This window comes from Carcharhinus amblyrhynchos, chromosome 3 (assembly GCF_965287045.1).
Source record: "Carcharhinus amblyrhynchos chromosome 3, sCarAmb.v2.hapA, whole genome shotgun sequence".
Lineage (NCBI taxonomy): Eukaryota > Metazoa > Chordata > Chondrichthyes > Carcharhiniformes > Carcharhinidae > Carcharhinus > Carcharhinus amblyrhynchos.
Window position 1 is genome coordinate 17,464,284 of NC_137326.1, and position 14,021 is coordinate 17,478,304.

The 14,021-nt window shown below is 37.5% G+C and overlaps 1 protein-coding gene across 7 annotated transcripts in view; it reads left to right on the forward strand.

The window, feature by feature from the left end:
* The first annotated feature begins 8 nt into the window (after positions 1 to 8).
* The window catches only part of pbrm1 (polybromo 1), a 71,639-nt gene continuing 57,626 nt past the window's right edge, over positions 9 to 14,021 (forward strand). For 6 of the 7 annotated variants that reach the window (XM_080181769.1, XM_080181771.1, XM_080181774.1 and 3 more), the window contains exons 1-5: positions 9 to 125; positions 2,855 to 2,961; positions 5,160 to 5,320; positions 10,917 to 11,014; positions 13,582 to 13,729. In XM_080181769.1, the coding sequence (XP_080037895.1) occupies positions 2,922 to 2,961; positions 5,160 to 5,320; positions 10,917 to 11,014; positions 13,582 to 13,729 (447 nt within the window). In that variant the 5' untranslated portion in view covers positions 9 to 125; positions 2,855 to 2,921. The remainder of the gene's footprint in view (positions 126 to 2,854; positions 2,962 to 5,159; positions 5,321 to 10,916; positions 11,015 to 13,581; positions 13,730 to 14,021) is intronic. The other variant, XM_080181773.1, reaches the window with a different exon arrangement.

The following is a 14,021-nucleotide window of genomic DNA, read 5'->3' on the forward strand; positions in this document are numbered from 1 at the left end:
GTGGCGCTGGAGCTGAGGGGCAGAAGAGGAAGAGAGACAGAGAGAGGGGGGAGGGGGTTTAACAGAGTGGATTGCTGCAGTTAATGTTGTTTTATTGGACGTTCTTTCGGGACCAGCCAAGTGGGGTAAGGACGGCCTTGCTCGCTGAGCTGCGATGGTTGTGTTTGGTGCAGAATTCTTTTTATTCCCCCGGCTTGTTATTGCGCGGGGCCGTCAGGGTGTCTCTGAGCTTCAGGCCGCTGCTCCTTTTGTTGTGTCAGTCGGCTGTCCGGAGCCCAGACTTCACCCACCTGATGGGCTGTCTCCTGCACTTCATCGTTTCGTTCAGCATCTAAATGCCTTCTCCTTGTTTATGCACTTCTCATTTTTCTTTTTTAAGCTTGTTCTCTCCCATCCCCCTCTCCCAGGTCTGAATGAAATTAAACATCGCAGAATATCCGGTGTTTGAGTGAACATATTTATTCTTATAAGGTTGTTGTTAACCAGAGAGTTAGGTGATATCACTATCGGGGGATTTTATTTTAAAGAAACAAAAAGATTGTGTGCAATCAGTAAATAAAATCTGCCTCAGGTTGGGAATAGAACACTTCCCCATTGGGAGAACAACGTACCTTTCTTTGGTTGCGGTCCTAACAACCATTTAACATCTTCACATTTTAAAATGTTACTTCACTTTTTTAAAAAATGTTGCCCAATGAAACCAAACTTTCAACATTTCTTTGGGGATTTTGACGATCTGAAAACTTTTGGAAGTGTTATTTCAAATTCAGTTAGGGTTGGTATAGGGTTTTTCAATTTTGCACATAATCGCGGCTTGCGAAGATCCACATAGCGAGAATATTGAGCCAAGATTTGTTGGGAAAGTGAACAGTGAGATTAACGTATATACAATTATTTGTTTGACCAAACAATTTATGGCAACAAAGATATACCTTTGTGAGTTGCAAATTCCCCACAAATTACTTTACTATTTGCTATGCAAAAAACAGGAGTTGGTTGATAACCATTCTGAATTTTAAGAAATTGCTTTCTTTGCTGAGTTAAAATGTATTTCGGCTCATTGTTGAAAATTAAGGTTTTCACTTTTGTTCTTACTTTTCCTTACTGACATTCGCCCTCTTAAACCCAATTATTTTTCCCTTCTCTTTCTAGTTTTTGTCAATTAGTTCTAATTCACCCTGTTTTCCTCAGCAATGTTTTTCTGTTTCTTTCTCTATCCTTGACTCTTTTTTGGTAAAGAGATTTATTGTCAGTCCTATCATTCACCCAGATGCCCTGCTGGCCCTTGGTGCAGTTACCAATTGTACTTCCAGTAATTTAGGACAAATTTCTTTAGCTGGGGAGGGGGGTGGGGGGTTGTGAAGTTCAACTAATGGGACATCCTGAAACACATTGAGCCATCAAATTCTAGGCAAAAAATAAATAAATTCAGTTAAAAATGGTAATAAGTCTATTGAAATTTTACAGCAAGAAAGACCATTGAGGAATACTCAATTGACAACTAACACTTGTTACAATGAAATTGTATTGAAATAATTTCACCAATGATCCTTTGTTACAATGAAATGGTCAGCTCTGCGATAATTTCACCAATGATCATGGATGTTTGACATTTACTTACATTTCAGCACATTAATACTTATCAATATTTAGTTTTAATTTTGAGCTATAAACATCTGCTTCTGTCTCTGGCAACATTTTTAACACATTTCTTCACAATAATCTCCGGAGTCTGTTACATATGAAGCAGTCTGCAAGCGATCATCATGGAATATTTGTCTCTTTCCTCAAATTGAATTTAGAGACGTTTTTCTCCGTAGTATGATTGTCTAAATTTTGAGCAGATGAATTACTGTACATTCTAGCAAAGCCCAGTTCATGAAGCTCAGATAATTATTTTCCATTTTTGCTTTGTTTTTAATATGTGTTGTTTTTTCGTGTTTGAATTTTGAGGACTTGGTAGTTTGGAATGTGCTCTTAACCCTGTTGCCTTGTTGATGGACCATTTCTAAATCAGTACGTAGAATACTGTTGGTATCCATAACACATCTGTTAACTTTAAATATGGGGCTGCTTGATCCAAATCAAAAGGTTTGGATATTCCTGCCAAAAAAAAATTCAGCAATGAAAAATACCTGTATGAAAGATTTTTTTTCCTTACATGATTAGGTCAGCAGGCATGAAAATTTGACTTGATTGTTGCACAGCTTATACTCAAATGAAAGGACTGTACTGGTACAGTCCACTTTTATTCTGTAGTTTAAGCATCAGGGCTACAAACAAGTGGGGAAATGGTATCAGGATATATAGATATTTCCTGCTTACCACAGAAAAACTTTGATTTTTGCACTTAGACTTTGAAAGATGGGTGAAAAGTATTGTTGGGCAAAGGTAGGAAATTCAGCAGAGCAAACTTTGCAGGTAGCTTGAAAACATCATTTGTGTGTGGTCAACTATAATAGTGTATGTTGGTAGCACATTGCCACATGGTTGCATGGCTAAGGCCAATTCTTTTACCCAATTTATTACTTACAGACATCAGAATTCACTTATCAATTTGACAGTAAAATGAATAATATAATGAATAAGCAAATGAGGAAAAAATATCTGCTTTCCTTTAACTGTGTTGCTTTCTCATGTACTGTTTCTCTTTCCCATCCTACTGCACTATTTGTTGTGCAAGTACTAACTGAAGAAAATCAAAAGTAATGCAAAGATGGGAAAATTGTGAATATGCAGTTTTTAGAAAAAACTGCTTGGAATTTGTAAGAATTGAGTATTGTTTTTCAGTGCACAAGATTCGGGTATCATTTTTGTGTGTCCATTTTCCCCACATGCTTTCAACTTGGTCCAGGCCTCAGAGGTTGGGAGTTTGCTCTGTTTCTTTACAAAACTGAAGTTGGACTAGACGGACTTTGCATATGAATCGGATGACCTTTTGTCCTAATGTGGTGTTTCCAAGTGAGCACTTTCCGTTCTGTTAGATTGTCTTTTTATAAGTACTCTATTGTATGTTTGTCTATGGCATTATCTTAAATTGCTCAATACTGTTATTTGGTATTGTTAATTTGAACTTGGTTGTGTTTGTACAGTGGAAAAATCTAATAAAGAGTTTCAAGATTCTCCTTGGTTAAAAAGGAGGAGAAACCTCAAAATGAAAGTGAAACACTGCAGTTGCTGAAAATCTAAGATAGAAACAGAAAATGCTGGAAATACACATTAGGTTTGGGGAGATTTTCCTCAGAATGCAAGTTCATTGACCTGAAACGTTGACCATGTTTCTTTCTCCACAAATGCTGCCTGACAGGCTGAGTATTTCCAGCATTTTCAGGGTTTTTTTAACCTTAGGAAAGAAGTAAATTCTGTTTACTGTGAATAACTGGCCAGTCATTTATGAAATGATTGGTCCCTTCATATATAAGTGACAAAAATTACAACTGTAGTTGCTTGGAATGTAAGTGTCAAATCTACACAAAAAATCTAATACTCCAAAACTTTTTTTTTTACCCAAGAAGGATTGTCTGAAATAAAAAAGATGCTACCTTGTTGTGCCTGTCCCATTGCTGATGGGACCCTTTGCTCTTGAAACCCTTTACTCTAAGTTTATCTACTCTGTCTTTTACATGTATGTAAAATTATTCATCTCAAAGCTAAACTTGATGTTCATTATCATGTAATATATAATTCTAACAATGCCACTTTATATATTGCATAAATGACACTCACTACTGAATGTCAGGATGTTAGCTATTTGTTGGTGAATCTTCTGCAATGGTGTAATTACATTGGATAAAAGACGGGAACAATGGAGTTACTCAGTGTATAGTTGTTTATGTTTGATTCCAACATGCTGTTTGAGGAATGCAAATGAACATTCATTATTGATATATAGTCTTGGTGCCATTAATGACAAGAAGAATGTCCATCCGATGGCATACCATTTTGAACACCTGCATGATTTCATTGTTCTTCGTTGTTGGACTCCATGGGGCATTATAGCTGAAGTGAAGCCATCTGTTTGGTGGTTTGACGCCTCCTCTAGCCGCAATAACATTTCCATCTCCCCAAGTTCACCTGCAGGTTGATGACTGCACTCCACCAAAGCAGCAGATCCTAACAGCACTCTACAAGTTGCAATTGTTTTTACAGGTTAACTTACATTTGTCTGGTCCAAAAAGAAATAGAGTTGTTTAGTGAAACAGTTCAGTTTTACAATCAGAATGCTTGCATTATTTGCACATGAAGTATCATACATGCATATAGCATCAGCCTGACAATAATGTATAGAAATTCGGAGAGCCAGCAAGGCTGTGTAGCTTAAACGTTTCATAAGAGGAAGGTATAAGTTGTCTGCCTGTTGTGTATTCAAATCCGTGCTGATCTCAAATCAACAGGTGTATAAATTAACTAAAATAAGTTTGATGTTTTTGTCTCTATCACCTTGTTTGGCAAATTATTCTAATCAGCACGCTTTGAGCAGAGGTTTCTTAATACCTCTGCTAAATTCACTCATCACTCATTTTCATCTGATTATACTTCCTTGGTAACAATGAGTTTACCTTATCAACACTGTTTAATATTTAATATACTTCAATGTGTATGTTCTTAGAATTTATACGATTCAAAATTGTTAAGTGCTAATCTATAGTCTCAATTTCTGGTACAAGATATGTGATCCTGATGCAACCTTGACCTCCATTTTCGTAATAAGGTGTCAAAACAGATTATTTTCAATCTTTTTGAAGGAAGTAAAAATACAGAAAGGACGCGTGATCTGGGAAGGGATCCCGGAAGAGCACTATGCTATTTTGTAGACAGTGCTGTTTCAAGTTTAAGTGACATTGGAAAGGGAAGGTAAAAGGATATCTGTTGGAAAATCTGAATTATTTGATAGGTCAAGAGTCCCTAATATTTGTTGCACTCAAGATTTTGTTTAGATATGAGCTGGCTTTAGCTTCAATAATTTGATTTGGATCCATGAACAGAATTTGATGCACAATGTAAACTTCTGAATAAAGTTTACTGTTAAATGCATGAATGACATTGAGAAAAAGCAGATATTCAAAATCTAATGTCTCCTCGTAAGGATGTGAAGACTTTAAATAAACTTGCTTGTTTTTCTTTGAGTGACCTCACCGTTGAACACCTTATTTTTAAAGACATTGCCAGAATTCCTATGGGTTCAAAAAGAAAAAGGGCCACTTCTCCTTCAAGCAGTATTAGTGGTGGCGACTGTGATGACGGACACCCTGTTTCAGGAAGCAATGCAGGATCAAGCAGAAAAAGAAGAAAACTTTCCAATGTTCCAACTGTAGATCCTGTAAGTATGACTGTAAGGAGTTTCTTTTTATATTCCTATCAGTTTTTTGAAGTAAATGTCCAGAGTGGTTTAGTTCACTGGAAATTTATATTCTTTTGTTCCAGAAGACTGTTGACACCATGCCAATAGTAAAAGAAATGCTGAGGTTTAGTTTTGGTCCTCACTTCATTTACTAGTTAATTTTTTACAAAGGCGAGTTGAATGATATATTCCAAATTATTTGACATTAGATTTTAATATTTTGTTTTGCCTGTATAAAGGAAGGAGTTAAGTGATGTATATACTTACTTGGTAAATCAGTACGTTAAGTTTACAAAGCTCTTGATGATATCATTGTTCTGCTATATTATAGATCTGTTAGAGCTTAAATTGATATTGGATGCATGTTTTATTCATAGAATTCTTACAGTGCAAAAACAGGCTATTTGGCCCCTCGAGTCTGCACAGACCACAATCCCACCCAAGCTCTATTCTGATAACTCCGCATATTTACCCTGCTAATCCTCTGACACTAAGGGTCAATTTAGCATGGCCAAACAAACCTTACCCACGTATCTTTGGACTGTGGGGAAGAAACTGGAGCACCTGGAGGAAAGTCACACAGACACAGGAGGAATGTGATAACTCCACACTGACAGGGATCCGAAGCCAGAATTGAACCCAGGTCCCTGATGCTGTGAGGCAGCAGTGCTAACCACTGTGCCACCATGCTGCCTCCATTTTATTGAAAACTCGTTGTCCCTGACAATCTCCACTTACCTTAACGAAAGTTGCACTGCAAATTCTTGCAATCTCTATGGTAAGAACCTTTAACTTCTCACAACTTGCAATAGATTTGTAGGTTAATTAATAATTCCCGTGATCTGTTATGGGGCTGCAACAATATTCTTTTCTTGTTGTAGTTAAAGTTGTTCCCCTCAAGTAACCAAACAAAGTCACCAGGTGGTTTAAGATGTTTTATTACTGCAGTACAGACTCTGAGCAATCTTTAAGACCAGCCGGAGTGCAGAAATCAGAAATGCACAAGCAATTAAGTTTCCAAATTTGATTGCAAATAATTAGCATATATCTATCAAAGTATAGGAGTTATCTCCATCCACTCACAGTTATTGATTTAGGTTACATCATATATATAATGGTATAGTGCCAATTAAAACTTGTGCATGTTATCAAGCAATGATAGCTATATCTCTGACCAATGGTATGTCAACCTTCCTTTTCGCTGTTCCTTGTTCTAATGGGCAAACATGAGCTGCAACTGCACAGTGGTTAGCACTGCTGCCTTATAGTACCAGGGACTCTGGTTCGATTCCCAGCTTGGGTCATCATCTGTGTGGAGTTTGCATAATCTCTCCGTGTCTGCAAGGGTTTCCTCCGGGTGCTCGGGTTTCCTCCCACGTTCCAAAGATGTGCAGGTTAGATGGATTGGCCATGGTAAATTGCCCTGTAGTGTCAGGGGGAGTAGCTAGGATAAATGCATTGGGGTATGGGCGTAGGGCCTGGGTGGGTATGGTCGGTGCATACTCGATGGGCCAAATGGCCTCCTTCTGCACTGTAGAATCCTATGATTGTATGATTGTTCAATTAAATAGTTTTTGATTCTTGTCTGTGCCTGCTTTAATCACAATGTGTGGTTTTCACATAGCTTTCCCTATGTGACTGAGATACTGCTTGCAGTTTATATGATTTTTAAACTTGTGTGATTATTAATCCTTTCAGGCTATGGTGATGTCATCGAACTGTAAATTCTTTAATGTGAACTTTCACAGCGAGGAAGCCAGGAAATGGAAAACTGTTATAATCAATCACTTTTTAGACATTTTACCAAGAGTGAAATAGAGATTGGCATACACACATAGGCTTAATATAGAACTTAACTTAAAATTATGGAATCAAACTTTTTAAAACATATTTTAAATCTTATAATTCATTGTAATGGTGAAATTTAAGAACATCCCTGGAGATAAAATTATTTTTTCAGGTTCAGATCAGTTGTACAGCAGTAGTTATTATTCATCACTATCAATAACCTAGTGCACCTCGTTGAATGAGGCTTAACTTTTCATGGGGTGTCTATAGTGATATTAGCGTGAAAAGGAGGAAGGTCTCATCAGATCAAAAGATTTCAGTGATTTCTGGTTCTGGGTGTGGAGGTGGAAGGAGTGATAATAATGGGAGTTCAGTTTATGGCAGAAAAGAGAATCATAGATATCAACTTCAGAATTTCCATTTTAGTCTGCGCATGTGCTAAATCCTGAAGTTGTGGTCAGCTTCTGAGTGATACTGACAATAAGAGGTGACATTTCACTATCAAAGCCCTGCAAATTCTGAGCCATTAATTACTACATGTGGTTGTAATATGTATTTATGTTATTAGCGATGCTGCACTTCCTCAGTGCAGCCTTTGTCACTCACAGCATCTTTAATATTTCACTGAGCATGTCAGCTCACAATTGTCTAATCTAGCCAACATGCTTCCACAAATCACCCAAAATACTCTCTGGATTTCCTTTTTAATTATTTCTCTAGTATCTGAAATGTCTGAACAAGACAAGGATTCAAACAAAATTAAAAATTGTTTATTTCACAAAATTCTCTTTTCTGTTTTTAATATTTGTACTTGGTGATCTCAACCTTGTCCGAAGGCCTTTGGCTTGATATTTTAGCTCAGTGCTTTGAGCTGAATTTAGATTCTACAGTCTATGCATGTGTTGTATTTCTAACCTCACAGGATGCACCAGTATCATACAGTCAGTTGTGCTGTTGGAATATTTCAGCAGAAAAATGCAAAGGCAAGACACTTTTGTTAAACACTGCATACATATGTATGTATGTGGGTGAGGGATAAAAAGCAAAAGCATTGATATATACCTGTTATAGCTTTGATTGACTGTGTCCCCTTAAAATCAGAGAATACATCAAGCAGAGAGACAGTATGCTTTTCTCATTACTGTATATCTTTGTGTATTTTTTGAATCCACAACTTTAGGAGGAAAATCATTTTTGTATGGGTGATATTTTCAAGGGATTGACATGCATGCTTGATGAGGGCTCAAGTGCAATCCAAAAAAAGACTTTCAGTGGAATAAAGTTACAAACAACAGCACTAAAGATTTCATATTAATTATCTGATATTTAGTTTAGAACATTACAAACCAAATACATTTCAAACCTATAAATTATCTAGCTTTTATTCGTAGCATTACAAACTATGAACATTTCATCCTATATAATATAAATGTATAATGAATTAACTTCACATTGAAATCCTGCAAGATATTTTGGCTTTGATCCCTGAAAAACTGGGGCTGACCTTTTAATCAAGATATATAAAAATTATGGCTAATTAGGTGAAAAATAATGGGGCCAACTTTTACATGAGGTCAACTTTTACAGTAAGTTGATTATTCAGAAAAGATTATTTGAACTTTGTGGCAAACCTGGATGTGAGCTGAATGAAAAGTAGCAGAGCAAGAGAAAAGGGGACATGTCCTCTCTCTGTCTGACCACAAAAACGTACCTTACCAACTATTTTGACGTCAAAAAATATAAATATTTCAGAATACTAACAGATTTAATCCATAAATTTATCTTTTAAGGTGTAAATTTTGATTACTTTGTTTAGATGTATATATGGTATAGAAAAATACATAAAAACAGGATTAGGCCATTCAGCCCTCTCAACATGTTCAACCATGCAGTCAGATAGTGGTTGATTTTTCCTTCAACTCAATTTATCCAACTTTGGTCTACATCCTTTGAAATCTTCAACTGACAAAAATCTATCAATTCACAGACTTTTAAAGAGGAAAGATAAATAATTCCACTATGCCATGTGTGAAAACCCCCTTCCTAATTTCAACCCTGAATGACTCAATCTAATTTTAAGATTGTGCCTCTTTTGGTCTAGATTCCCTAGCAGAGGAAATTGCTTCTCTCTATCTATGCCACTAAATCATTTTGTCACTTTAAACATCTCAATTGGATCAACTTTTTAATGTAAGGAAATACAGCAAGTTGATAGTTTGTTTTCATGATGTAAGCCTTTAAACAGATTTTGTAATTTGATTTGCTTTATTATTGTCATGTATATTAGCATACAGTGAAAGGTATTGTTTCTCGCGTGTTATATGGACAAAGCATACTGTTCGTAGAGAAGGAAACGAGAGAGTGCAGAACGTAGTGTTACAGTCGTAGTTAGGGTGTCATGAAAGATCAACTTAACGCAAGGCAGCTTCATTCAAAAGTCTGATGGCAGCAGGAAAAAAGCTGTCCTTGAGTCGGTTGGTACATGACTTTAGTATCTTGGTGTTAGCGTGGATAGAGGATTGGTTGTCAGATAGGAGGCAGAGAGTGGGGGTCAACGGGTGCTATTCAGATTGGCGGATGGTGACTAGTGGAGTGCCCCAGGGGTCGGTGCTGGGGCCTCAGCTTTTTGCCATTTATATAGATGATCTGGAGGAGGGAACCGAGTGTAGGGTGTCGAAATTTGCTGATGACACCAAGATTGGGGGAACGGCAAATTGTGCGGAGGGTGTGGAGAGTCTGCAGAAGGATCTAGATAGGCTGGGCGAATGGGCCAGGAAATGGCAAATGGAATTTAATGTTGGCAAGTGTGAGGTGGTCCACTTTGGTAGGAAGAATGGTAGGAAGGACTATTACTTACGTGGCGAAAAACTGCAGCAGGCGACGGTGCAGAGGGACCTCGGGGTCCTTGTGCATGAGTCGCAAAAACCCAGCCTGCAGGTGGTCAGGAAGGCGAATGGGATGCTGGCCTTCATAGCGAGGGGGATTGAATATAAAAGTAGGGAGGTCTTGCTGCAGCTGTATAGGGCATTGGTGAGGCCGCAACTGGAGTACTGTGTGCAGTTTTGGGCGCCGCACCTGCGCAAAGATATTTTGGCCTTGGAGGGAGTGCAGAGGAGGTTTACTAGGCTGATACCGGAATTGAGGGGGTTGAGCTATGAGGAGAGGCTGAATAAACTAGGCTTGTACTCGTTAGAGTTTAGAAGAATGAGGGGAGATCTCATTGAGACTTATAAGATGATGAATGGGATGGATAGGATAGAGGTGGAGAGACTCTTCCCGCTCAAAAAAGACAGTAGGACTAGGGGGCACAGCCAAGATAAAGGGGAGGCGGTTTAGAACGGAGTTGAGGAGGAACTTCTTCACTCAAAGGGTGGTGAATCTCTGGAATTCTCTGCCCGTTGAAGTGGCGGAGGCTACCTCGCTAAATATTTTTAAGACGCGGGTTGATGGGTTTTTGATAAGAGAGGGGATTAAGGGTTATGGGGAGAGGGCGGGAAAGTGGAACTGAGCAGCGACAGATCAGCCATGATCTTATTGAATGGCGGGGCAGGCTCGAAGGGCTGGATGGCCTACTCCTGCTCCTATTTCTTATGTTCTTATGTTCTTATTTCTTATGTTTAAACTCTTGCTAACATTTGAACTTGCGCTGTTGCCTCACAAAGGCCAATTTATACTTCCTGAGAAACCATGTCCAAAATTAAACACTCTACTCCATGTAGGATCTCCCATAGTCCTGTACAACTGAAGTATTTGCACATATATGTGATATTAATTTTTTTTTCAACAGATTGCAGTTTGCCATGAGTTGTACAATACCATTCGAGATTACAAGGATGATCATGGAAGACTTCTATGTGAGCTCTTCATCAGAGCACCAAAAAGAAGGTAGCATTTAGGCATCCTGGTCTTGGAATTTTGTCAGAATTCTTTTTTTAAAAAAACTGTGCTTGATTTTTAACAAGCTAATATTTTTTGTGTCTAAGTCTAATGCTATTTAGAAGTTTAACTTTGCTGTATGATCTAAAAGTGACAGTTCAAGAATTGTATCTCATTAATACATAAATATAGTAGCTTTTATAAATTTGATATGATCAATTGTGTCTGTTTAAGCAGCCAGTTAAATATTGATCATTAACGAAAATATGTTTTAATAGGAATATCCTTTGTACTAAAAGCAAAACCATGTATTCCTTCATAATCGAGCGTTACTGAAGACAGTACTTTGTCATGATCCTAGACCAGACACCTAAACATTTTGGTAAGATTCCGTCAGGAATCAGAAACTTTTTTTTAGATTCAAGACAAGTTCTAGGAGAATAAAGTCACAAGATTCCATGGGTTTTCAGCAAATAATAGTAAACTGTACAAGGTCAGAAAGGTAAAATAATTTAAAATATCTGTTTTACATTCAAACATTCAGGATTAATATGAGGTACATGTGAGTTAACAGACGAACTGCTCAGACTCACCACACTACACAGTAAATGACCAAAACAGATTTTGCAATCACTCACTCAGATGTCAGTGCACACCATGAACCTATTTAAAATCTATCTCTCTCACAAGGGATTCCAGTCTTTACCATCAAAGATCTTGCCTTGGAATTTTCTCCAACTTTATTTATTAGTGTCACAAGGCTTACATTAACACTGCAGTGAAGTTACTGTGAAAATCCCCTAGTCGCCACATTCCGGCACCTGTTCAGGTACATTGAGAGAGGATTTAACATGGCCAATGCACCTAACCAGCATGCCTATCATCATGTCCAAGCAACTGCTGCAACGTAATCAGTGCCATGTTACTCTCTACTTTGGACAAATCATTACCCAATGTAAAACCTACCCCTTCAATCAGTAAAATAAGAGCAATTGTAAGGAAACAGGTTCTTAAATCCCATGAAAACCCATTATTATTGCCTTTTCTTTCATCAAACCATCTGGAACACAAATTGTATCATCAGCTGCCATCAGTGACTAATTTGCCCCAATATCCCTCAAAATAACAACTTATTTACTTGCTTCTCAGAGGATTAAATAAATATTTCTACCTTGGAGACAAAATCTCAAGAACCTTCACTAATCTAACTCTCTATTAGTTTTCAAGGAAGAATTCCATTGATTATCCTAAGTCACATTCCCTACTCCAGTAGGTTCTGAGAGAACAAGTTTCACTTGTACCATTACCCTAGTATTAACACCAATTTCCTTTTCTGGTACAGTCTTTTCTGAGAACTCTTTAAGCATTTCTGTGACTGTCACCAGTTTACTGTTCAGCTTCTAACAACTTATTTTTAGATGCCCTGTCAGAAGACAGTGCAAGCAGGCTTGTTTCTTTGCATTATTGTCTATACTATCATTTTTATTGACTGGAACAGCTGCAGTCTCCCTAAAGCTAGACTTTTGTCCTTACTTCCAGCTTTCCCCCCATGGGTTTAATAATTACCTATGTGATACATCATACTCACTTTCCAGAACCGCTGCTTCCTACACCTCAGAAACCCTACAGTCTTCTAGTTGTGACCTAATAGCTATTGGGATGCTGTTTCAAAATTCTTCCAGTATCAGTGGATCCCTTACGTTCTTAAAAATTTGTTCTAACTTAGTTGATCAAAACCGCATATCAAACAACATTTCTTTTTCCCTAGCAAATTTATTGTATAAATTATCTTAGAACATAGAACGTTACAGCACAGTACAGGCCCTTCGGCCCTCGATGTTGCGCCGACCAGCGGAACCAATCTAAGGACCCTCTAACCTAAACTATTCCAATGTTATCCATATGCCTATCCACTGACAATTTGAATGCCCTTAAAGTTGGCGAGTCCACAACTGCTGCAGGCAGGGCATTCCATGCCCTTACTCCCTCTGAGTAAATAACCTACCTCTGACATCTGTCCTATAATTATCACCCCTCAGTTTAAAGCTATGTCCCCTCGTGTTATCTTAGTTGCAATAAGGAATCAGGATCTAAACTGCCCTGTATTTGGGTTTGTGAGCTTATTTTTATTAATCCATGGGAGATAGGCATCACTGATGAGGCTGATTGACTGTTGGCTAACTTTTATTGGTGAGTAAATACTGCTTGGTAACACTGTGGACAAGCTCTGTCGACAATTCCCTACTCTCACTTTGCTGATGATCGAGAGTGGGCGGCTGATGGAGCAGTAGTTCACTCGATTGAATTTGATATGAACAGTACTTAGTTACGTTGTACATTGAGTTTTGAAGAACATGGTTTGGAGTATAAAATTTATTTTATATTTATTTTGTATTTTATGGAGTATAAAATTTATTTATTTTAGTTTGTGGCAGTGTAAAATGCTGAAGATTGAAAATATAAAATAAAAATGCTACATTAATAACAATTAGCTTTGAACATAATGTTATAGTGATTATGGGCATTTGGTGAATGTATATATTTTTACATACATCTTGCAATGTGCTGCAAAATAGGAACCAACCAGATTACTATGATGTGGTTTCCCATCCCATTGATCTTTTGAAGATCCAGCAGAAATTGAAGATGGAGGAATATGATGATGTCGATCAGCTGACTTCTGATTTTCAGCTAATGGTCAATAATGCAAAGGCCTACTATAAGGTAGTGATCTTTGAAACTAAACTGATATCTTTAAGTAAGCTTTTGGCAATCCCTCCTAAGTATCCTTCATTGGCTTAGTATTGATTTATTTTTGTTGGCACCTCTCTGAAGATTCATTGAACATGTTTTTATGTTAGAATTGATGTGTAAATGAAAGTTGTTTTAAATTAGTAGTATATTTATAATAATGTATTGCCTTAACTACTTTAAGTGTTGTGGATTTTAAAGAAAAAGATGTAGTTTGCACACACAGATTCAAACTGTCAGCATCCAGATTTATCACTATCAAATC